The sequence below is a fragment of the Pollicipes pollicipes genome, unplaced genomic scaffold, assembly GCF_011947565.3.
Source record: "Pollicipes pollicipes isolate AB1234 unplaced genomic scaffold, Ppol_2.1 Scaffold_6138;HRSCAF=7277_pilon_pilon_pilon, whole genome shotgun sequence".
Classification (NCBI taxonomy): domain Eukaryota; kingdom Metazoa; phylum Arthropoda; class Thecostraca; order Pollicipedomorpha; family Pollicipedidae; genus Pollicipes; species Pollicipes pollicipes.
In genome coordinates this window covers 8,815,658-8,840,625 of record NW_023596818.1, presented here as the reverse complement: position 1 = coordinate 8,840,625, position 24,968 = coordinate 8,815,658, and the positions used below count along the sequence as shown (strand labels likewise).

General features: G+C 52.0%; 1 protein-coding gene across 1 annotated transcript; it reads left to right on the top strand.

The window, feature by feature from the left end:
* The first annotated feature begins 308 nt into the window (after positions 1–308).
* Positions 309–10,386, top strand: LOC119106161 (myosin-M heavy chain). Its single transcript, XM_037229770.1, has 13 exons — positions 309–351; positions 971–1,074; positions 1,228–1,410; positions 2,066–2,281; positions 3,360–3,505; positions 4,629–4,812; positions 5,772–5,954; positions 7,371–7,493; positions 7,845–7,982; positions 8,347–8,466; positions 9,010–9,294; positions 9,618–9,719; positions 9,960–10,386. Exons 1-13 carry the CDS (start codon positions 309–311, stop codon positions 10,083–10,085), a joined length of 1,953 nt encoding a protein of 650 aa, XP_037085665.1. The 3' UTR covers positions 10,086–10,386.
* The last annotated feature ends 14,582 nt before the right edge of the window (positions 10,387–24,968 follow it).

The following is a 24,968-nucleotide window of genomic DNA, read 5'->3' as shown; positions in this document are numbered from 1 at the left end:
CGGTGACCTTGTCCGTGACGCAGGTCCCATGACCTCCCTCCACGGCTGCCGTAACCAACCTAGGGAAATCGACCCCAGGACCTGACCAAAACGCATGCCGTCCATCGGCGGCTGTGGGCTGGGGACAGCCTGTGGTGCGCGGTGCGCCGGTAAGCGGGGGCGCTCACCCTCCTCCGACGTGCACGGCCGCATGATCCGCCGGTGGCTGACCTCCCGCTCCGCCCGGCGCGGCTCGGCCGCAGCCCGGCGCGGTTTCACCTGGCGCACGTGCGGCCATTGCGCCGCAGCGCCAGACGTGGCCAGCATTGATGGCCGGCCAGCGGTACCGCGCGCGTTGCGAGCCCGGCCCAGGTCGGGCGGCCGGCGGGGTCGCCGTCCGCTCCCGCGGCCGACTCGGAGACTCGCTCTGTTGTCCGTGTCGTAAGACGCGACGCGCTGGCGCGGGACGCCGCGGACGAGCCGGCCGTGCTTAGGTCACGGTCCGTTCGGCACTGAACGACGCGTGTGACCGGCATACGACCTGCAGCCCTCTCCCCTCCCCCTCGCCGGCCCGCCCCGCCGCGGCGCCTTATGAGAGAGAAAGTGGCAGAGCTCGTAAGCGGCACCCTCCGGCGCGGGGCGCCCAGCAGTCGAGACCAGCGGTCACGCTGTCTCCCTGATGGAGAGTCCATTGTGCAGACGCTGGAGATGGAGAAATACAGAGAGAGTTGCACATCTGGTTTGTCACATCAAAGGAATTATTGCAGCTCAAGGTTAAACAGCCCGCAAACACCCTTATCTACTCCAGCGCGGCTTCTAGTGCCGTCTCCTCCATTCGGTGCCCGCTAGGAATCAACATTTCCAGTGTGGAGTGCTTACATCATCGACAGGATAACCCGATCGTGATTGTTCGGACAAGCAAAGATGCTGGGTGTTGATGAGTCTCGGGTGCTCGGATGTTTATGATTTACAGTTGCCGGCTCTGTTTCAGACACGGACGACACCGTGCTGTCCCCTGCCGGCTCGCCAATATCCAACAAGGCTCTGCTCTTCAACGACACCATGCGGCTGCATATGCCGACGGCGCGGCCGACAGTGCTGGACGTGTTCCCCGCCGCCTCCGGCGAGCGACGCTCCAGCATCGTCAAGTCCAACTCATTTCGGGCGCACATGTGTCGGCCGCGTGAGCCGCCGCCCCCGCCGCCCGACAAGTCAACCGCGGCGCCCTCAGTCGCGCCTCCGACGCAGGGCACGGCCTCCAGGTCTATGGAGCCCGATAGCCCGGCAAAGCCACGTCCGCCCTCCAAGCAGCCGGCTCCTCCCACGGTGGCGCAGTCGGCGCCGTCGGCACCGGGTCTAGCCTTCGCGGACGACGCGGTGACGTCGCGGCCCGCGTCGCTCTCGTCGTTCCGGCCGGACGCGCCGCTGCACGTGAGCGGGCTCCTCAGCGAGCTCGAGTTCGGCCGGCGCCGGTCGCAGACGGCGGCGCGCGGCCGCAGCCAGCCGCTGCGCGCCGTGCCTATCCCGCAGGTGCCGGCCGGCGGCGGCGGCCCGCCGGCGGCCGCGCGCGTGCCGCCGCTGCACCACTCGGCGTCGGCCGACTCGGTGCTGCAGAGCCCGGCGGCCGGCAGCCGTCTCTCGGTCTCGTCGGACGGCAGCGACACGCCGCCGCCGCTCCCGACCAGCCCGCCGCCGCTGCCCAGCAGCGCGCCGCCTCTGACCAGCAGCGCGCCGCCGCTGCTGGGCAGCGCTCACCGGCCCGACAGCGCCTCGCCGCCGCCGTTGCCGGCCAGCTCTCCGCCGCCGCTGGCCGACGACGAGCTGAGCGAGCTGGCGTACGAGCGCCCCTCGCCCGAGAGCCGGCTGCAGCGCGTGCTTGACTCGATCGCGGCCGAGCACCGGGCGGCGGCGCGACCCGGCGGCGTGGCCGCGCCGCGCCCCCTGCCGCTGGCCGAGGCGGCCGCCGCGCGCCTACTGCTCCGTCGACGCCATGATCGAGTGGCGCTCGGCCGACGAGGAGCTGGACCACATTTACGAGGAGATCCCGGAGAGGCGGCAGCGGCCGCGGCTGCGCGCACTCCTGCAGGCGGCGGCGGCCGGCTCGCCCGAGCAGGTGCGCTCGATGTTTGGCGGTGCCTCGCGAGCCGAGATCCTCAGCTACCTGCAGACGGCGCGCGAGCGGCAGCTGACCACCGAGGCAGAGACCGAGTACGGCTGGGGCGCGCCGGACTGCACCGGCCACACCAGCCCGCGCAGCTCCAACAGCGACTCTTCCGAGTACGGCAGGCCCGCCAGCTCCAAGGTACGCGGCCGTCCGGCCGGCCGGTCGGCCCAGGCGGCGCGGGGCGGGAGACGATGTGCGTGAGGCGCTGCTCTGAGTTTTATGGAGCTCGTGTGCACCCGAGAAAAGGCAAATTTATGCAAAGCACCTCTGATGGACACATCGGTAATTGGATGCTGTGTTAGGCGGACGGGAAACGGCATATGAATGAGGGCGTCGTTAACCTGCGGATAAAGGTTTCAGCCCAATGTACACCTAACCCAAATACCTATCAACGGGGATCTACGCCCAGGCGCCCTGCGTGAGTGCCGCTCACGCTGATCCAAGTAGGGCCATGGCCGCCGAGCTGAGTGCGAGGGCCACCCTGTCCGGTTTGAAGCGTCCCCCGGAAGAGCGGACAGTGGGGGCGGTCGCCTCAGCTGGCCTGAGCTGGGCCCGCCGTCATTATACCACCCGTCCGGCCGCGCGCCGCGCCCCGCCCCTCTTCCGAGCGGACCGCACGGGGCGCCGGCCGAGCCCAGGCGACCCCGCCCTGACTTCCTCCGCGCGTGACCGACATCCCCGGCGTGTTAGCCGCTAGTCTGCCTGGCTGCTGTTGGCTTCCCTCACCAGCGTAGTTACCAACTTAGCTTGTGGGTTTCACCGTGAGGGAAAATAGGGAACATGCTCTCCTGACATGCCGCGGAGTTCAACGCGATGCGTATGGCGTCGCGGAGAAAAGGCGCGTTAACTCACGCTTTTTATACTTGGCTGGTCTTCCCGCTCGGCCTACCAGATTAAATCAGCCCAGTCCAGCCCGCCAGTTCTGACCGCTGAGGTCATCACGCTGCGCCACTTCTGACCGATATCCAGTAAGGTCGCGCCGGCCGCCGCCGCCCCGCCCGTCCCGCATCGCCGAGCGGCGATCGGCCGCTCCGCCAGCTGTCAGCGCGCACAATGTCCCACTAATCGACCGCCGCTCCTAAGCGCGACCTCGGCGAGGTCAGTCCGCAGACGGAGTCCGCCATTAGCGCGGTCGACCCGATAGCGGCGGTGGCGGCGGCGGTGGGACAGTGCCGCCCCTGTCCGGCCGACGCTGACGGGCGGTGTGTGCGGACAGGGCGGCCGCTGTCTGTCGGCGGAGGTGGAGCGGACAGACTCGGGCGTCGGCTCGGAGACGAGCAAGGCGCCGGTGCGGTCGGGCCAGCTCGGCGCCCACGACTGCGACGACTGCCGCCAGCCCGTACAGACCCAGGTCACCGACAGGTGAGTGCCGGCGCAGAGGATCCAGTGCAAAGCGGGCGGCGAATTAGCCTCGCTCTGACCGCTCACGCCGTGATCGTATGTCTGGTGATTTAGGAGGTCGTCAAACATGCCATCTAAGCAACGGTCGTGTAATGACAGTCGCTGCTGCCCGTCATGTCCACCGGCCGTGGCTTGGACCAGATCGCCCTGCCGTCAGAGTTCGTCAGGGTCCGTTACCGAGAGGCCTCCGCTCACCGGCCGGGAGTCCCAGAGGTGTTAATCGGCCCTGCTCCCTGGCACCGGGTCGGGCGCCGGCGGCGGACGCCGGGTCCGGCCTGGCCTCTGTCCGCGCGGCCGGCGCTATTAACCCCGGGCCGTGGGAACCGCCGCACCTTTTTGCGCCGGACACCAGCTGCTCGCTGAGCCAATTAGGATAATGGCGGGCGAATGAAGGCGTCGCGTCGCCGTCCGGCGAGACGTCGCCACGGCCGGCCGGCCTTAGGCGGCGCTGCCTGCGTAGCCAAGCCTGCAGCAGCCCGTCTATACTCCCGTTACGTAGAGACGCTACCTCTCAGCGTTAATGGACGGCAGGTCGGGCGACGCAGTGACACGGCGCGGTCACACGTGTCACGCGGTGTCACCGTGCGGTTGGGCTCGGTCACGCCCGGACCATGTGTGGACGCTCGTGTCGCAAAGTAACACCGGTACAATTCGGGTCACTGGTCGCATGTGGCTTACTTCGATAATTTTATGACTCCATGAAACGATGGGAACCTTTCCTGCCAAAACGCAGCGGATGAACGTCGTCCACGCGCCGCCGCCGTGCAGACTGTGGACGGCTGTTTGTGCGGACGCCACCGCTGTCTGGACGGCAGCACCGTCCGGATCACCTGCCTCCCGACCGCGCCGATCGATCTCCGGCCCGCCGGCCTCCCTCTGCCCCGGCCACGGTTTTTACACACGTGGTTAAAGTCGAATCAGCCGCCGCCGCGATGAGCCTGAATTACAGCTCGCGGCCGCACGGGCAGGCGCGATCGTCGGTCCCGAGGTGCCGAACGGAAACCAGTGAGCGGCCGCGGCGTCACGGCGCGCTCATCGCCGGTGCCGGGGTCGGTGACCTGACGCGGTGACCTTGACCCGGCAGCGGGGTGCGGTTCGACCCGTCCGTGTGCAGGAAGTGCCACAAGAAGCGTCAGGAGCGCAAGGAGATCCTGACCGAGATCGTGGAGACGGAGCTCAAGTACGGCCGCGACCTGCGCGTCATGCTGGAGGAGTTCTACCGGCCGATGCTGGTGGCCGGCCTGCTGACGCATGAGCAGCTGTCGCAGGTGAGCCTCAGCCCGTCACAGGTCGGCAGCTGTCACAGGTGAGCTTCAGCCCGTCACAGATCAGCAAATGTGAAGGAGTCAGCAGTTGACACAAGTAAGCTGCAGGCACAGGTTATGATCCAGTACAGGTCAGCAACTGGCGCGGATCAGCAGCTGTCACAGGTGCGCTGCAGTCGGTCACATATCCGCAGTTGTCACACGCCAGCTGTGGCGTAGTCCAGGCCAGCAGCTGTCACAGGCCAGCAGCACTCCCAGCTTGGTTGCCATCCAGCCGTCAAGCGACTGGCGCAGCCTGCTACTGGCTGCTCCATCAGCATCACGGATCCAGAGAAAAAGTCAAACAAAACTGATGCGGGAAATTCCTTATATGGCGCCCTTATCAATGTAGCGGTCGTGCTATATCCACTCTTGCAAAGGAAGGTGGTGGTGGTGGTGGTGACCATGGCGTTCCAGTCGCGGCACAATCTGTATCTAGCCATGCCTACTTGCACATTGTCCGCCTCCTGACCCGCAAATCACTCCCCCTCTCCTCAGACCAGCTACCTGTTTAAAGCAAACGGCATTGTTGATCATCCCAGACATTGTCGATATAGCAGCAGCTTCATATGCAAACGATCACCTGGAAACTGCGATAAGGAGCTATGAGGACTATACGTCATGTTTTGTTTTGTACTGTAGGCGTTGGTAACAACATAAACCAATATCAATGATAAAGCGGGAACAAGGATGTATGCAAGAGTGCGGGGGACCGGGGACACGTCATTATCAAGTACGGGAGACCGGGGACACGCCATTATCAAATTGCTACACGTATGAATACGCATGAGGCTAAAGGTCTCCCCCATTCCAAAACCGTGCGTTCGCTCCAGTGCGTAATCAAGCCAAAGTGCACTGCTGCTGGAGAGCTCCACGACACCTCGTTCTCCTTCTTCACGTGCACATGCCCCCGCGCCTCTCAGATATTTCTCAACGTGGAGGAGCTGCTGGAGGTGAGCCGCCAGCTGACAGCGCGGCTCAAGGAGGCGCTGGAGGCGGCGCTCAACCAGGGCGACGACGACCTGCTGTCGGTCAGCATCGGCGACGCCTTCCTCGACGGCCTGGACAACACGCTGAGGGCGTTCGAGACTTACTGCACCAAGCAGGCGAGTACCCCCGCCGCCGCCGGCTGACGTGTCACGTGACAGTGCTCTCGGCGAATCACACGCGAAGGAGAATGCCTCGCGGGTGTGGTGACTGGGTACAGCGCGCTACCGCGGGGTCCCGGCCGGCGGCGGCAGCAGCTACCGGGCCAGGCTTAATGGCAGGCTCGGCTGACAGCGCGCGGCGAAAGTTTGCGATGGATTTTATCAAAATTGATACCAAGTAAGGGGCAAGAATATCAAGTATGTGGTTCAGCCAGGTGAAGCAGCCGCAACTGTTTGGAATTTGCGCAATGGTGAAAGCAGGTGAACAATGATAGTGGAATGATGTAAAGGGCTTCACAATCCACAAGCGTTTTTTGCACCTTTGATTGCGCTTTGTTTGCTCTCATACATATGGATAAGTTACAGAGGCTCTTATGAGCGATCGTGCGCTTTGTTTGATAGTCCAAGACATTAACCATGATGTCGACATTTAAGAGTCTACAAAAAGCTAAATTTGCTGATAAACTACGCTGACGTTCTATCGTGTGGAGGGGCTAACAGAACCACGCTGGGTAAATGAAAGTGAAGAAAATACACAGAAAAGTTCATCGTTACAACCATTCGGGCAAATTGTCCACATGATACTGTAGAATTCAAAGCGTGCGAAGCTTCCATTACAACCACGCCGACCGAACGCGGTCATCGATTTTGCACGAGCGGCACACCCCGTATAGCGCAGCGCAGATTTAGCCCGAGTGGTGCGGCCACTTGCTACCTCGGCCGTCCAACGGCGCCCCCGCAGGCCCAGCCGCCTGGTCGGTTGAGGGAAGTGAGCGGGTCAACCCCGCATGCGGTGTGTTGCGGTGGGGCCAGCCCGGCCGGCCGGCGCCTCGCCGCGGCCGGCGCGCCGCAGAGCCGCCGGCGCGTGCCGCCCGTGCCTCCGACGCCGGGCTTTTTGTGCGGCCGGCCATCACACCAGCGTCGGTCTGACGGCCGCGGGCCGCGCACACCTCGCTGATGGACGGGTCGGCTGCAAAACGGGGCACACGCCGTCAACGCCTCACGCTTTTGTAGCGCGGATAGCGTCCGTATCAGGGCCGCCACAACGGGAAAGAAGCCTGGAGCCGTTTAATGAGGGAATCACTTAGAGACGAAAAACGGGAACGACTGGCAAGAAGCAAATGTAATTGGGAATATATAAAAGAGACTGGTGTAAAAGCCAGTCACAGCATCACGTGGCGGTGTATGCTCACGATGTAGCATACCAGCTGGAATATCTGCGGTACAGGGAGTTGTTTTACACACTTTCCCTCGCACACCCATGTAATGGGATGTATTGACACATTTCTCAAGTCCATTTGGCTGTTCGTGATTGCGTTCACATGACCTTGTGGTCAGAACCCGCTCGGCTCTGACCGTCGGTGTTGTTTGCAGGGCGCTGCATCCCTTCTTCTCGCCAATCTGGAGAAAGAGAAGGAGCTGCTGCGCGTCTTCCTGAAGGTCTCCCAGATGGAGAACAACCTCTTGCGGCGCATGAACCTCAGCTCCTTTCTCATGGTAATGACCGGGTGACCTGCCCGGTCTTCAAGTCTGCAAGAATGCCAATGTCGCCTAATTTGCATCAAGGCAAATGGAGTACAGGTGGAAGCGATCTTTGGTCCTGGGTGTGTTATCATGGTCCAATCATTACAAAAAGCCCAACTACAATTGTAATCCAAACACATTTTGTAATTGAGTGAGAAAATCCACTATTGAGCTTCCAGCGAGTCAAGGATTAAGGAAAATGACGGGTGTTTTACATGGGAGGGTGTGGAGGCACCTAGTGAGCGCGTGGGAATGTACCCCAAGTCCCGCCGGTCCAGGATTTTCAGCGGTATGCGGCGAACTTACGTCGGCACCACGCCCCAGGTACCGATCCAGAGGGTGACCAAGTACCCGCTGCTGCTGTCGCGCCTGCGGAACGTGACGCCGGTGGGCCACGAGAGTGGCGCACCGCTGGCCGACGCCCAGGAGCGTATTGAGCTCCACCTGGAGCACATGAACGCGGTCAGTGCACGGAGTGGAGCCCGCACCGGGCCGGGACCGACGGCCCGGCCTGCCGGCCTGCCAGGCGTGTCCGTGGCTGCTGGTGACTGTCAGGCAGCGTACCGAACCGCTTAATGTGAACGGCGCGCATTTGTATAACACAAGAGAAGTTGTTAACAAGAAATCTTGACGCTGCGCTGCTGACATAAAGATGCAAAGATATTGACGCGAGATTCGTTCATGCAAAGTTTTTGCAATGTCCCGGATCTTACACAGCCTTGCGGCCTGCCCCCCCCCCCCCCCGGCCGGCCGTTCCGCCGTACTCGTGCCGTGGCTGGAACGTGGCCGGGCCGTGCGTGACCGCCCCTGTCCGGTCCGCCGGCAGACGGCCAAGGACAGCGGCGGATCTCGCATCTGGAGGCGCATCTCCATGATGGGCGGCGCCGCCACGCCCATCAAACGGAGCGTCTCCGAGCAGGACATCACGACCCTCCGGCTGCGCAAGGTGAGCAACCGCGACAGGGGGCGCTCGGGCCCGTCCTTGCTCAGGACGTTGCCGCACAGACTGAGCTAGCGGACACGAGGCGCCTCGCCGGAGCTCTGGCCAGAACGTCAAAGGTTCACTACGGGTAGGAGTGTGCTCAAACGGTGTCGTAGCCGCGTGGTCTTCTGGAACGTGCAGTTAAGGTACCCGTAGTGTTCGAGGTACGCGTTTGGAGCGCTTCGGCCCGGGTGAGATGCGACGCTCAGCCGTCTCTCGGTGCCCGTGACGCGGAAACGTCGTGCTGTTTTTACGTTGGTGTGGATTGGACCTGATGGGGATCGCAGTATTGATTGATTTGATGATGTGGTTTCTTGTGCAAATCAACTCTGAATGTTTTGCTTGCAAAACATCTGCCATCCACGTCGTCATTACGAAGCTGTTCGTGCCGACGTTCGGTATTCTGCCTGTTCTCATTCCTGCTGCGCGCGTGATCTGGCGCCGGACACTGCCTCGTGCCATGCTCTGCGACGCGGAAACCGACTGACGCCGCGGCGCCGCCGACAGTTTGGCCTGGAGACGCTGGAGTGGCCGGCCGAGGAGTCCAGCGTTGCACTCGACGGCCGGCTGCTGTACACGCTGCCGTCGGAGAACAACTGGACGCGGCGCGGCCGGTTCTCGGTCCGCATGACGGCCGTGCACGCGCTGCTGGTGACGCTGGGAGGCGCGCCGGCCGACTGGAGCGCCCAGCTGGGCGGCCAGCGGCCGCTGCTGCCGCGCACCGGCCGCCTCCGGCAGACGGCGCTGCTGCTGGTCAAGGACAAAGCGCCCGGACGTATGGCGCTGGCCAGGGTAGGCCACCGCTCACGCAGACGGACGTCACAAGAGGGCACGCCGATAGATGGCGGGACTCCACTTGCAGCGGCCTGTTGTATACCAGGGTCTGGATGCTGCCACTCCAATTTCGTTGCTCCACTTCGAGATGCTACTGTAGGCAGAGAAGCACGTCGTTAAGTTGGGTGTCGATGTTCCTGTTGTTCGTTTAAATTGATGTGAATCAATGGCTACAGTGGGAGAACGTGCACTAGAATAACGTAGCAGCATTTGCAAGCATTCAAGGTCGGTGTGATCCATTGTCAGTTTGGACCCAATACGAGTTAATTACCGTGTTTCAGGACCCGATAAATCTGGACAAGTGCATCATTTGCACAGATCCGGAGGTTCGAGACTGCTTTGAAATTCACGAGCACACAACCAAAGAATCACTCATTGTCAAGGTAAGACATCAGGATAAACTGAGCGATGCTGGTCAGCACGCTGACACCTCAGACCACTGACAAAAAATTGTCACCTTGTCCACCACCCCCAATGGCGCGTCTTCTAGTAATTTGTTCTACGCGACCGCTTCCGTGTTTCTTGCCCTTGTTACAGTGAACGCACAGTTTAGTCGTCTTTGGATCCCAGACTCTCGTTGTCCGTTCTCACTCTACTCATGACCGGTTCTTGGCTCCATCCAGGCAGAGGACGCCGAGCGGACAGAACTGTGGCTCCGGCACCTGCAGTACTTCGCACAACGCCTCGGGGGCTGGAGAAAGCGGCGCAACGGCCTGGCCAACATCATGATAGGCCTTTCCGACGTGTAGGTGCTGCCACCTAGGCAATGCTGTGACACCTGGTGCTGCCATCTGTGATAATCAGCCGACGCACACCCGTCAGGCCGGCTGAGCGTCAAGCGGACACGGCCTGCGTGCGCTGCTGACCTGTCCGTGACCCGCGCGCGACGGCGGCCCCTCCGCGGCACGGCAACCGTGCTGGCGGCCTGGTGGGTCTGGGAAGAGTTAACCGTAGGCGTGAGGCTAATCCGGGAAGCGGCGAGTACGACGTAGCATGCGTGCTCTCGCGGCTTGTGTAGCGTTTGTCAGTGCTAATATACGCCAAACAAAACACGTGTCGTCGAGGCGAAGAACGTTATGCTGGTACCCCAGGAATGTGGGACTGAAAAATAGCTGATGAGACGGATGCGGTACCTGGCACCGTTGCGCTGAAGAACCACATCGACCAGTTCCCGTCTGGCGACATCCGTGACAACGCTACCACAACAACGCGGGCACTGCGACATTCCTCCCCAGAATATCCAGAATTTTTCTCCAAGACTAAGGTACCATGGTGACACCCAGCCGTGAATTGCTGGGGAAACGCGCCCGGTGGAATCAGCTGCAAAATGCACATCGCTGAGAACTATCACACATATGCCCTACCCACATTTTTAATGGTAGGTGTGTACGGCGCAACCGTGCACATTCCATAGTACTGAAAAATAGCTATAAACTGACATCTAAACATATTACATGACTAAGGCTAACTGTTGTATTAGCATGACCCCAGTACCGTGCATTTTCGAATGCGTGCGGTCCGCCGGAGCGCTACGGTTAAAACAGGGCAGAGTTTTATAAAAAGTTTCAATCGTAGGCGGAGGGTGCGACCACACCCACTCGATAGCACCTGAGAGGATTGTCATCTAGCGCCACAGCATGGTTCTCCTGCAAAGGAAGCATTTTGATTGGCATGACCGGCTGGCGAGCAAGAGAGAATGTGGGAGGCCGGCCGGGTTTGGGCGGCGAAAGTACTGCAGCCGGTTCAATGCATCTATAAACATGCGCGGGTGGTGCAGCGATGCTCAGCTGATAGCACTTCCGGATGGCAATCGACTGGCTCCATAATATTGTGCTCGGCCGGAGATACTTCTTTCATTGTCTACCAGTTCATTACCGAATGGATGCGGCCGGCTGAAGAATAGATTTCGGGGGGGGGGGGGGGGCAGGAAGTAGTCTAAGAAGTAAGATTCCCACCTCCGCTTAACCCGTGAGCTCAGCCAATAGGCGCCCTCATAACTGCGCGGCGGCGTAGAGTTGTCCCGAATTCAGATCTGTATGGTCCCTTGCGCGGTGTTATATGTCCTGACGCGCGATAATGTTTGCAATGTGATACTTCGTAGGCTTTCTGCCCCAGGCTCCATTGGCCCCAGAACATCACGGTCATGAAAATACAGTGTCCAGGGGTGTAGTTACGGATCTTGGGTTGCGAGAATCATTTTAGGGGTTTCCTAGACAAATGGGGCCTCCTCGCAGGTTGCGGGAGGCTCTTGGGTGTGACATTTCATACAGTCTGCTGAGTTTTTTGGTGGATCCGCACATCAACCTGTTCGCACTCTCCAAAGCTCTATTGCAGTCACCTAGTTTGGAGAAATACCGTATTCACCAAAGCTGTATCTATCGTTTTTTTCTAAGTTTGGAGCAATGGAAGCTCGCCTTTCTCACATAAATTTAGAGTTTGGATGGACCAAAATAATTCTATTTTTCGGCCACGTAACTCAATGGGAGCGCGCCATAACGACCAATTTTAGAAAAATGGCATCTCTCTTCGTTTTTAGGCGTTACCTTGCTAGGCGAGCAGACTTTTACTACGTGCATATTGCGTAATCCTTGACGCTTATCAAATTCACAAATCAAAGCAATATTATACATGTTTGGTTACCATGACCTAAAGGCCGCACAAGACTTCTGGCCCAAAATGAACACCAGCAACCTTTTACTAAGAACAGTTACCTAAGTTCAATGCATTTGTATGCGGAGGTCTAGGTGCTCTTGGGGCCTTAAGCTGGTGTTTAACCTTGCTTGACGTTACTTGTTAAGACAGTTGTGGTCCAGGAACCTCAAATTTTGACACAAGTGATTTCACACGCAAGCCAACTCACCCAGCACATTTGAGGTTTCCGTCCTTCTTGTTTTTTTTTCAATCTCTTTCCCTTTCAATCTCAGTCTCTTTTCTCAAACCAATTTTTCAGTTTTTTTGCGATGTGTTGCAAACATGACAGAACACACACGTTGGTAAAACCAAGGCAAATCAAATGCATTACATTCAGATTAGTGAGCAGGGAGTCAAGTGAGGCTCCTCACGCAAGATCGACTACTTGAAATAAAAATTTTGCGCTGTTCAGAGGACTTTTGAAACAACTGGTATTACTTATAAATTCGTACGCATCTCATCAAAAATCAGCACGAAGTGCAACAAGATGGCATGCTTTCTTTAATTCTGATGTGCAGGCAATAGCACCAGCATGCAAAATTACAGCGGTCAACGGAAAATGATTATTATGGACCGCAGTGCGCACGGTCTCGATGCGTGCCATCATGTGTGTGCATAGCACTGTGTTTGCACTGTCATCCGCCGACATAAATGTCTATATAAATCTATACAGATGATGCAGTATTAATAGCCTGATTCCTTAGATTCCTTCTCCTGGTTATCCTTATCGGATAACCAGGAGAATGGAAAGATAGATGCATTAATATTTCGACTACATGCCTTCATCGAAATGAATATCAGTGGTTATACTAGTGATTGAATGTTGGTCGTCGCTACTGATATTCGTTTCGATAAAGACATGTAGCCAAAAAAGCAATGCACCTATCTCTCTCTATTCGCCTGACTATTGTACGAAGAATAAAACTGTAAATACTGTCTCATCTATATGCATGATGCTCCTCGAAAATGCAATCATAGCCTATGTAACAACTTAAACATTAATCCGCTTTCGCGTACAGAAAAGTGGAATTTTGGTCAACTTCTACTAGAAATCGAAGTGCTAACTACAACCGGCCTGTCCGTAGAGTACTGGTCATAATACTGCGGCCGGCAAAATGCATATATTTAAGTCTGAAAATTACAACTGTGTGCATTCGAAAGCCTGACTGCTTAAAGAATGATAGTCATCATTCGGCACCCCGAAAAAATACTTTTGATCGAACTGGAAGATTGCGTGGAAATCAAATCAACCTTAAGCTTCTCTAAAACTCAATCAAACTGGAAATAGACCCACACACGGGCGGCGGATATTCCACTGGTCATCCGGGGGGGGGGGGGGGGGGGGGGGGGCAATGTTGACATTGGACGCTGTAGCTATGAAAACTACTGCTCATACCAGTGAGTAAGCATTGAGTGATATGTTTTTTGTTTTTTGGAAGATAAGCATCAAGACAAAATCGAAACAAAACCCACGAGTGCGTTGTACTGTCAACATAACCCTATAGCCTTATACCCTATACCGCTGTTATCGAATGCACGCAGTCGCAATCTCCCGGTGTCAATATTTCTTCGCGGTTCGCCGCCTTACGGCCATCATTCTATGCTCAAGCCCATAGCTCAGCATGATTAAGGATTGTTTTGATTGGAAAGGTCATATCGGGCAAAGAGAGATTGACATCACCACCCGATAACGCCCCCAAAATGATGTCGTCTGTACCAAGTTGCACCTTCCATGCAAATATACAAGCAAATATACCTACATCTCTACGTATTGACATGCACTTGGATAGAGGGGTCAACTTGAACCCCGAAGGTTTGTACAAAATCATTTTTGAACGGCGAGGCGCAGCCGCGCCAACTTGGCATATCTGTAGGCAAATGAATAGTGGATCTTCTGGTATACAGAGTTAGATGTACCTTTCACGGTCGCCAATCTATGGCAGACCAGATTCGTGGCTGTGGATAAAGACAATCTCTGAGGAATTGTTCAGTCTGATGCGACAACGAAGAGTTAGATGAATCCATATATATCTGGAATAGCTTATTAGTCAATTAAACAATTCGATTGTAAGATGATAAGAAACTCAATGGTCTCGGGAAGCCAACACGTAAGTCCACACCAGCCAGCTTTTAACTTACGTAATTTTTTCAGTGCATTAGCAAGGAACATTATTCACATAGATCAGACAGAAGTATTAGCCTTATTCGTCGGAGAAAACGAAGAGAATAGAGATGTGGTTGGATTGATATTTTGGCAACATGCTTTCATAGAGACAATAGCAAAAGTGAATTTAAAATTGCCTGTCGATGATCCTACTCGATTCTTCAGGGCTTTTTAAAATCAAAACGCATTACGCTTCACTCAAACATGCAAGCGAGTTGAAGCAAACAGGTATCACACATTGGGCCTCAATTATACACGCAAGCGATTTCAATTGAACAGGCATCGCACATCATACGTCGGGCATCACTTACACATGTAAACGATTTTAACACGTGTCCGGGTGGCCGGCTAGATACCCTTCGCTCGGGTGGGGTTCAATTTGAAACCCCGCCCCTGAGATCTCGGAAACTAAGAGAGCTAGAGACACCAAATTCACAGGGTGTGTTGATCTGTGCGTGAACTCACTTAGGTCAACGTTTAAGGCTGCTAAGCCATGACCTCCAGGTCAAATAAGGTCAAACAGGGTCAAATTCTAGGTTGGTCTACAAAATTCTCCAGAACCTAGATACCTGTTTCCAAACACGTCACATGCTCATTTAAGGTCAGTGAACTTGTCTGATCCTTTGGAGGTCGTGGTGACCAAAGTCATACAAGAATGCTTTGAGTTTCGCATTTGAATACGCGAAAGATTACGCTAGGCAGTGTGTTTCTAAAAAAGACAAAAAACGTTGACCTGTGTCATTTTAGGTTAATGACTTATTTTGACCTCTGAGAAGTCCATGGAAGATATATAATGTGGCTTCTGCTATCAAAAAACTTGCAACGAGCACCAGAAACTATCCCACACAGCAAGACCTAGAGCAATGAAATTGATTGATTTTGACCTCGGTCTGACCTTCATACCTGACCCTAGGTCAACGTATTTTGCTCATTCAATATTTGTGTCGCCTAAGAAAGCATCTCAGAGATGAATGGCTTCGTCTAACACTCCTTTGTGGCATCAGATTGAACAATTCCCTAGAAATCGACTTCGCTGAAACCATAGCCTGACTTTGACTTGCCATAGGTCAGCGACCTGATGAGGTACGTGTAAATTTTTTATGTCAAACAATACACCATTTAATTGTCTACAGCTATGCAAAATTTAGCGCGGCTACGCCGCTCCGTTCGGAAACCATTCTGGAAAACCTTCGGGGGGGGGGGGGCAATTCGCCCCCACCCGAGCGCGTGATAAGCTAGCGCACATCACACATAAAGGTACATACCACGTTTGCATAATCGGCCATGATGAGCCCTGTATGTTAAGATTTGGTCACCGACTTTTATGAGAACAGATTCACTTATTTTCCTGCAAGGGTTTAAGAGACTGTATCGTGGTAATGGCTGCCAATCGCTCTTTGTTAAGTCCCCTGAATGTTGGTGTCCTGTAAAAGCTGTGGAGTGCTGTTTCACAAAAAAAACCTGAAAAATTGAGCGAGGTCATCGGCATACAATTTTGAATTCACTTCTGCTATTGTTTCGACAAAGGCATGCTGTCGAAATATCAACATAATTATGTCTCCATTCTCCTGGTTTTCTCCGAGGAATAAGGCTAATGCTACTGTCTGATCAGATTTTAACTCGTAACCTTGGTTTAAAGGGCTGTTTCTGATACATGCCTTGGATTTCTTGATAACAGAGATCACGAAAGAAATTTTCCATGGACTTCTTGAGGGGTATAGCAGGTCACTGGTCCTAAATGACTCAGATCAACCCTTCGTTATTAGGGACCTTTGCTCAGACCAGGCGTCTAGGTTCAAGGTAGTTGCACGAGGAGGCCACGGGGTGCTTTGGATACCAATCTTGAGTTCGGCATTGTCTGACATTTTTTTAGCCGATTGGCATGATCAACAAACCTTAAATTTTATCGAAAGCAATGTCACGTAAAGACCAATCTACCATGAAATTCTGGTGTCTCTAGCTTCCTTCTTGTTTTTTTTTCGAGAACTCAGGAGGTCGAATTGACCACAAGACCCGGGCGAAGGGTATTCAACTGGTCACCCGGGCGCGTGTTCAGTGATACGGTAGTGGATGGCCGACGAAATGTAATCGAAACCAAACTCCAAAGTAGATGCTGCGCTTGTTTCTGGTAGCTCTACACCAGTGCTATCAAACGCACGCAGTCGGATTCTTTAGGTTTTATTTTATGCTTGATAATATTACTGAGCTGGGACATCTTAAATCTAAAAAGATAATGCTGCAACCAGGTTGCGTATATTCAACGGGAGCTTCCGAGGTAATCTTTAGTCCTTTTTCAGCCTTGATCAGAAAATGATATTCATAAAAACAGATTTAGGCATGCATAAAAAACCGTAACAGTCATGTGAAAGATAACGGACGTATCCTCCTGAGGTAAAGAAATTAGAACCGCAAGTAAATAATGCAAACCGTTGACAAATACACATGCTTGATGTCCACTCACGTGTTCTAGATGTTGCCATGCCACACAGCTACTTGACACCGTGCATGTATATTAAACATGTGCATAGTTTTCCCGCATTTCGAAGTACATTTTATGGTGACGCATACGGCGTAGCGCAACACTAAAGGAAGATAACGCACACGTAAATGTATTTCCTGACTCGAAGCCCGCCATCGCACCCTGTGTTGCACTTTTTTATAAATTTATCCCGAATGGTTTGTATGGGTGACTTCGGATTCAGAGTACCTGCTAAGCACAGCTCGTTGCGTGTACCCCGAACCCATCACCCAAGCGTGCCGTTCAGTTCAACAGCTAATTTTGCCTCCGCCCTTTCGCCAGACAGGAATGCGGAGGGCTTTACGTGCCGCGCAATGCTCCGACACGGCCGCCTCGGGTCTGGGTTGAACCTCGTTGGCCAGTTGCCAGCTGGCCTTTCCATTTCAGTCGGATCAAACAATGCGCCCACTCTGGGACTCGTACCCAGTGCCGCTGGATTACGAGTCCAGCATCTTTCCCCAAGACCACATTGCCCCAAGCACACTGCTCTTTTTCAGCCTTTTCATTTAAAAATTCGATGTACACATGCCATTGATACCCCTCCTCCTCCCATTTTGTATTCAGAACTTACACTGTGCGTTCTTGAAATAGGAAGGCTCTCATTAATCTTTCCTTTTCTTCAGTTTGTCTCACAATCTAAACTTTCCTCCTCCTTCCCCTCCTCCGCCCAATGCAATGGCTTGCGTCCAGAACGTGTTTGGATATGCCCGAATGATTTATATCCGCGTCTCTTATCGCTCTCTGATGTTCACGCCATCTGGTCTTTAAGCCTCTACATATACTCCCATATAAACCTTTCCGCACTGACATTGGTACCGGTAAATTATTCCTGTCTTTTGGTTCATTTTAAGTAATATTTGAGCAGAACTAGGTAATTTCTAACGTTTGCACACATTTTGGTGGCTACACACAAATTCTCGTCTTAACTTTAGTAACACAGTGCATCCGACATCCGTCCACAGGCGGAAACCAAGGCATTTGACGCCTTTACAACGTACATTCAATCGGGCCCGTCACCGATAATATCACCAATGCAGCGAGCAGAGGACGGGTGGGCAGCTGATTCGGATGATGTTCTCCTTAGCTGGTGCGGGAAAGTCTGCTGGAGAGGCGGCTGAATTCCGTCCCAAGGCCGAGAATGTTACCCGTTTCATTACGGCAGGACAATGCACGCTAATTTTTACTTAAAGCTTCACTGCGCGTTCTGAAAATATTTTAATGATATCAATTACACACACACACACACACACACACACACACACACACACACACACACACACACACACACACACACACACACACACACACACACACACACACACACACACACACACACACACACACACACACACACACACACACACACACACACACACACACACACACACACACACACACACACACACACACACACACACACACACCACACACACACACACACACACACACACACACACACACACACACACACACACACACACACACACACACACACACACACACACACCACACACACACACACACACACACACACACCACACACACATTTATATATATATATATATATATATATATATATATATATATATATATATATATATAGCATGTGCTGTAGAGTATGTCGCGGCAGTGGAAGATAACCTAGCAAAGCTAAGTTATCTAGTGCTGATGCTAGTAGGCTGCTTTTTTTAAGAAAAAACATAACCTCTCCAATCATTCAAGTCGGCAGACGACACCCTCAACTGAGAACAAAGACAGGCTGGGCGTAATTTAAAACAAAGCCAATATATAGTTCTTCTTCGTAATGATAAAGGTACGTCAGTTTAAGTTCTGAAAGCGGAACAATATTCATCAAAGATTAACGATTTGGCATACAAATTAAGCATGCACCAGCGGTTGAGGAGAGATCCAAATCCAGCATATTTTTAAAAGGACAGAAAGACCCTTAAAAGTATAGGGGCAAGGAGAAGCCTTTCTCGAGTAGAATATTTGGCAAGTTGTGTCACTTATGCTACCCCTAAACAGTAAGCGTCACTCTAACAGCCTTTGATACGTAACACACAGCCCGATATAAAAACTCTAAACACTATGTCGATTTCATTCTTAGATTTAAGATAGCAGCAAATAACGTTGTGACATCATTTGCTGTAGTGTACCTTTTCACATGTATTTCTATTAAAAGAGCATGCAAAATGGTAGACAAAAGATAAAGTTATCAAATATGTGACGAGGATGGCATCGCAAGGTATTGGACGAGTATGGAGTTAGATGATATTATCACACTGATACGCATGCGCCTTGATACCACTTACTTCTAGTTCAACGACGATTTCTATAAACAAACAGGGGGCACAGTAATGGAAAGCCCTGGCAGCGTGGTGGTAACTAACTTTTTTACGGAGAAACTGGGACCAGGGGCTTAAGACACTTTTCTACATGAGGTCCAGGTATGGGGGAGGTGTCATCCACATTTTGGATGTTTTTTTTTTTAAAACACCAAGTCCCAGAGTTCCTCGAGCAATTAAACAACGCGTGCCCAGGGATTAAATTCACCACCGAGATGGAGACGAATGTCTCTCTTGCTTGGCTCGACATTTTGATGTCACTATCAGGAGACGGCAGCAAGAACACAAAAGTGTTTGGAAAGGCAACATACACGGATAACATTTTGACTTGATGTCACATCACAGCAATCAACGCAAAGAGGTAGCGGTTAGATCGCTCGTATTTGCCACATATATTTTTACCAAGCCCAGGAGAGAGGATAGGCACATTGAGGAAGCTTTAAGCTTTCATGTCTACCCAAAACCTTTTGTTGAAAACGCTCGTCAAAAACTTAATCATCGCATGCAAAACGCATCAGAAGACAACCTTGACTGTTGATTCTTGATTTTTCTTTATCTGAAAGGAGCGTCGGAGAAGATAACGTGGCTTTTAAAGTCACACGTTCGTGTGGCCACCCAGCTGTGCGCGAGCCTTAGACGTTACCTAGTTCGGCTAAAAAAAAAATTAAACGGGCAATAAGACAGGAGTAATTCACCGATACAGACGTGAGCGCGGAAAGGTTTGTGTGGGGGAGATATTTATCATGTAGAGGCTTAAAGACCAGATGGGGTGAGCACCAGAGTGTGTTAAGAGACGCGGATATAAACCATTTGTGCTAATCCAAGCACGTTCTGATCACATGACATTGCATCGTGTTGGACAAGGGGAAAATGTTAGATTATGAGGCAAACCAGGGAATAAGAAAGGCTAATGGGTTATCTTTATCTTTGGAACGCATAATGACATACTTCTGAATACATACCCGGGAGTGTCGATAGCGAATGCACGTCAAATTTTGAAATTAAAAGACTGTGGAAAAGAGCAGTCGTCTTGGGATCCTATTTAATACGGGATGCGACATCGAGCTTCGGGTCATGAAACTTGTGCACGTGTGCGATATTTGTTTTAGTGTTGATGCTTTGCTTGCTTGACGCTAAAATTAACATCGGTGAGGGGAACGTAATATGCATGCTCTGTGATAGTCGAAACCGTCGCTGACTTCTCATGTCTGTGCATGCGAGTCTGACATGCGAGTGCATGTCAGCTGGATTGACAACTGTTGTCTTTGATTGTTACATCCCCAATTTTACCTGTACATTACTACAATGTGACACTTTAAATAAAGCATCCGTGCGTTATGGTAATTTTGTTCACGTGTTGAAGTCAGCATCTTTAGTGGTACTCGAGCCTCCCGTCCACTTCTTTCTGGTTTCACAACTTTCACCGCATTGTTTTTCTTACCTCCTTATCTTCCCTATCTTTTAAATCTTACTCAAACCGCATTGTCCCTCTTTCCGTTAATGACGAAGAGAGGCAGAATCGCGAATACGCCCTACTCTGATGGCCATCGCGTGGTGTGTGTTTGTGTTTTACTGCGTTGGATTTCTCATAGCGCCATAACATTAAACGACTAGCACAAAAGACACGGTTACACATGACAAGTTTATTACAGAATTCCACTACTTTACGAGGAGCGAGACAATGCAATGGCGATCACATGCCGGCTTTTCATGACTTGTACCGCGTACACATCTGATGTCAGTACACATATCAGCACACTTCTAGGACACCTTCTCCACAGAGCACAATATCGTCTTTCCGTCGTTCACTTCGATTACTGTTGGCTTATCCGGTCATGTTTGACCAGTTCATCTGAAACAGATAGAAACAAAATTGTTAATGGAGGCCAGAGCAGTGCTGTTTTTATACGAGAAAAAGCCACAGATGACAATGAATATGGTAGTGGAACCACTGAAACGGCAAAGATGATGCCTTCCTCAGCGCATGCGCGATATAACCGACTTACGGCCCCCCTTTTTCATTGACGCCTTTCCTAAAGACTAAGCATTGGACTAAGAATAAGACTAAGAAGAGCACAGTTTTATTTTAAACGCATGTACTTGATATAGGAACATTCAATTCCATTTTAATCTGGAGATGTTCATGCCTAATTCTCGGCATTAATATCGACCAAACTGACCTCACAAGATAAACATCGTCGACACCAAGACAAATACAGCGATATCAAAGCACTGAAATGAAAGCAGACAGACGAAACAAATATAAAAAATAATATTACGACAACACTATGATTCACAGCACGTCAATAATCATATGCTGGCACCTGAATAACCCAAAATGAGGACTTGGGTATGTGCCTCAAAATATCTTCTGATCGTACGGGTCTCAAGCCATTTAGAGCACGCGTTTGGTCATATTTTTTCTTTTAACGATGTCCCCTCCGTGTTGGAGATTTTCAGCTTAGTACAAATAATCTCAAAGAGGGAGTATAAAATATGCGGAGCCGACACTTAGACCTGCACAGCCTACACCAATACACACAGAGTCAGCAGCAAAAGAGCCAGAGCCAGGACCAAACCAAGGAATATCGACACCAACACACCTAATTCCAACTCTTGTGTACTGACCTCGGTGCGTCGGACCAGCTTCAGCGTCTCTCGCAGCCGGACATTAAGCAGCAGCGGCAGCGACCGCTTCCGCAGCCGGTTCTGCAGGCTCATCATTAGCGTGAGCGGGTCTACCCGCTGCCTGCGTCGGCTCCGGTGGCGCCGCCTCGAGGCGGCCCGCGTGTGCACCGGACGGGACTCAAAGACCGGTCGGGCCTGGCGACGGGCCTCCTGACGGTCGGCTTCGGCCAGGAACTCATCAAAGCTCATCTGAAGCCAGCCTGTGGATACAGAAATACAGTGGTTAGTGTTGTGATTACTACACTACTCATCTGGAGCCAGCCTGTGGACACAAACTTACGGTGGTTAGTGCAGTCACCTCGCAGCTCATTTGGAGCCACCATGCGGGGAAAAAGCGATGCGTAACAAGTACCGATGTAAACGAATACACACCATACGTAAGTTACACATATTATCACTAAATTAGCAAATTCTTGATCTGGTCAACCGCTGCTTTTATGGACAACAAGCGTTACACCCTAGGGCTCCGAACAGGCCGAGCTGTAGGTGGCAGCAGCAGTCATTTCACAGCGGGCATCTTATACCGAATGCTAGATGGCACCACCTAACATCGGTATGGTCGCCATGGTCAAATGGTACACCGGATCGGTCCCAAAAATGTAGGTACGTATGGTCCATATTAAAGTTATGTATATTTAATAGCACCATACTCACATTTCTTGGCCGGCGTCGAATCATTCTGGTTACCGGAGCTCTCGGCAGCGGGACCACCTCCACTTGGAAGATCGCCGGTCGCCGCCTCCGTCGTATCGTCGACACACTGGAGCTGGTCGTCAACCTGCGTGGAGAGACGAGACGTGACGATTGTGCGATGTCAGCCTGCGAAAGAGCGATGCTTTCGCTCAGACGTGCTGTCAGGCTGGTGCCAGTCTGTGCAGGCTAGAGCGCGGATATATGCGTTTTTAATAACGATATACTACAAGCAGGCATGTTTATTTGTATTATTCACCCATCATCACTGGCAAACTTTGCACATTTTCTTGGAGGCGTGTTGGCCGATCTTTGGCGGAATGAAATGTGTCGAGATATTGCATATCTTGACCTGACGTTTGTGAGCGAACTTACAACTGCTTTTGAAATGAAACATAACTGATCTTAAAATTGCGCCCAGTGGGTTACCAAAGATCTTAATAATCTCTGGTCGGTGTGAATTCAATATTACCTTAGTTGATATGAGTATTTGCAAGGAAGGTTATGCATGCACATAAAATATTTGTTTCGATAAAGGCGTGTAGCCAAAAAATTAATATGAAGTAAGCTGATAAGCACATTTGCGAGGAACATTGTACATGCAGATGAGGCATTCGTTTCGATAAACTTCTTTCAGTTATGCTGGTTATCACGCGGGCAATATGGCTATAAGGACTGTACTACCATTATTGTCCGATGTATTTTGGCTACGAAATGCAATTTGAACCAAGAAGAAAGCTGACATCTATTTTAGCATTCAAAACCCAGCCACGGAAGACATTGAAGAGAATGCAAGAAGCCACTGCTTTTGCTTTGTCTTACCGGTACTGAAGCACAGAAATCGGTAGCCTCGGTTTTCTCAATTGCAGACATGGTCACTTTGCAGGCTGGAGCGTACACCACACCACGCAGCTAGACGCGGACTGACACCAAAACTTGAGGTGCCCCAGTCTCCCCCTCCTTGCCTTTTCACCCTACGCGACTCAACACCCTCGCTAATCCCTTACCTGGCAACCAACTGAACACGCGATAGGCAATTGCTCACCACGGGTGTAACTTAGCGCCTTAATTACCGGTGAATAAGGCTCATTTTCGGATCCAAAGTTAGTCCTTGCATACAGAAGATTACCTTTAGTGCAGATGTTCCAAATATGTCGGCTTCACAGCCCTCTGAAGGCTAATTACTTGTCACCGAAGGCTGAAAGTAAGCATACAAATTACCGGAAGTTTGTTAGACACGAGACACGGGGAGTGCAGGTAGCATCAGCCAATCTGTGCAAAATATTGCTTAATATCAGATCTATGGATGACATGTTTCAAACATAAGATAAAAGATACGAAATTGCAGATCTCATCAGAAATCCAGCACGAAGAGAATAAAGCGCCATAGTTCACACTAACCAGTACTGGTAGGCCAGCCTGCATCGGCACCAGTGGTCCCAGATTGCTGCGTGTACTGGAGTGGTAAGGGTTTTTCTGAGAACAGGTTCCATGTTCCTTCATGATGGACGTTTTGTGTCGTATCTGGTGCACAGGGCATAGGGCTTAGCCTTAGCCTGCGATCGGCCGGAGGGAAAATTGCTTCCCACTTCGGTTTTTCGGGCACAGCTCAAGAACGATCGCCTGCGGCATCTTTTGTCAAAATTTGAAGTTTTGGTCCACCAATGATAGTTGGTGCGGTCAAAGAGGTCAGCTTTCAAAATAAATTTACCACGCGTACAATTGTTTATACGTCCTTAAGTAGTAGAACACGCTAGTATTTTCAGTTTGCATCTTTGATATCTCTTAAACGGACGCGTTTAAAGACCGAAGGTGAGATTGACATGCGCTAATTTTTCGCAGATAATGCGAATTTATGCGTCCTTTTGCGTAGTTTTCGTGTTTGTATACAAGGAAAAGAGTACTAAATCACATGCGCAACCCTTCTATCACCGCAAAACACTTGACATTGGGCTAGGTCATGAGCTACCTCATGTGAGCTTTCTGCAAAACCCATGCTGAGCTAAAAAAGGGCAGTTTTTTACGCACTTCTGGACATAGAATTCGAATAGTACGCTGGAAGGATGCTGTTATATCATTTTAATGCATACCTGCTTTTTGTGTCTGAAATATTATTGTCTACATCTTAAAACAAGCTTAGTCAGAAGCATATTGTGAAAGCAAACAAACGTGTCGCTATTGTCGGCTGACGGTAGGCCAATTTTGAACAGTGACCTAACCTGATCTCATCATTGTGGGAACAGGGATGGACTGGATGGCCTCCCCACAGTCTTAACGCTCATTTTTGTGCTCTCAATATCCACTTAAGGTTCTAGCATATGTTTCAGCTGCATCTATCAGAACGACCGTTGTTTCCTTCCGTAACGTCTGGTGGCATCATACTTGCATAAATATGGCGTGCATTCTTCATGATGTACGAGACCTTCAGAACGGTATCTTTGCTTTTGGTCGCGCGACGTCTGGAAATTAAAATTCCAGGGGGAGAGATTGTCAATTTCCTCCCAGACAGGCGCAGTTGTCTCAGACCCACGGCCGG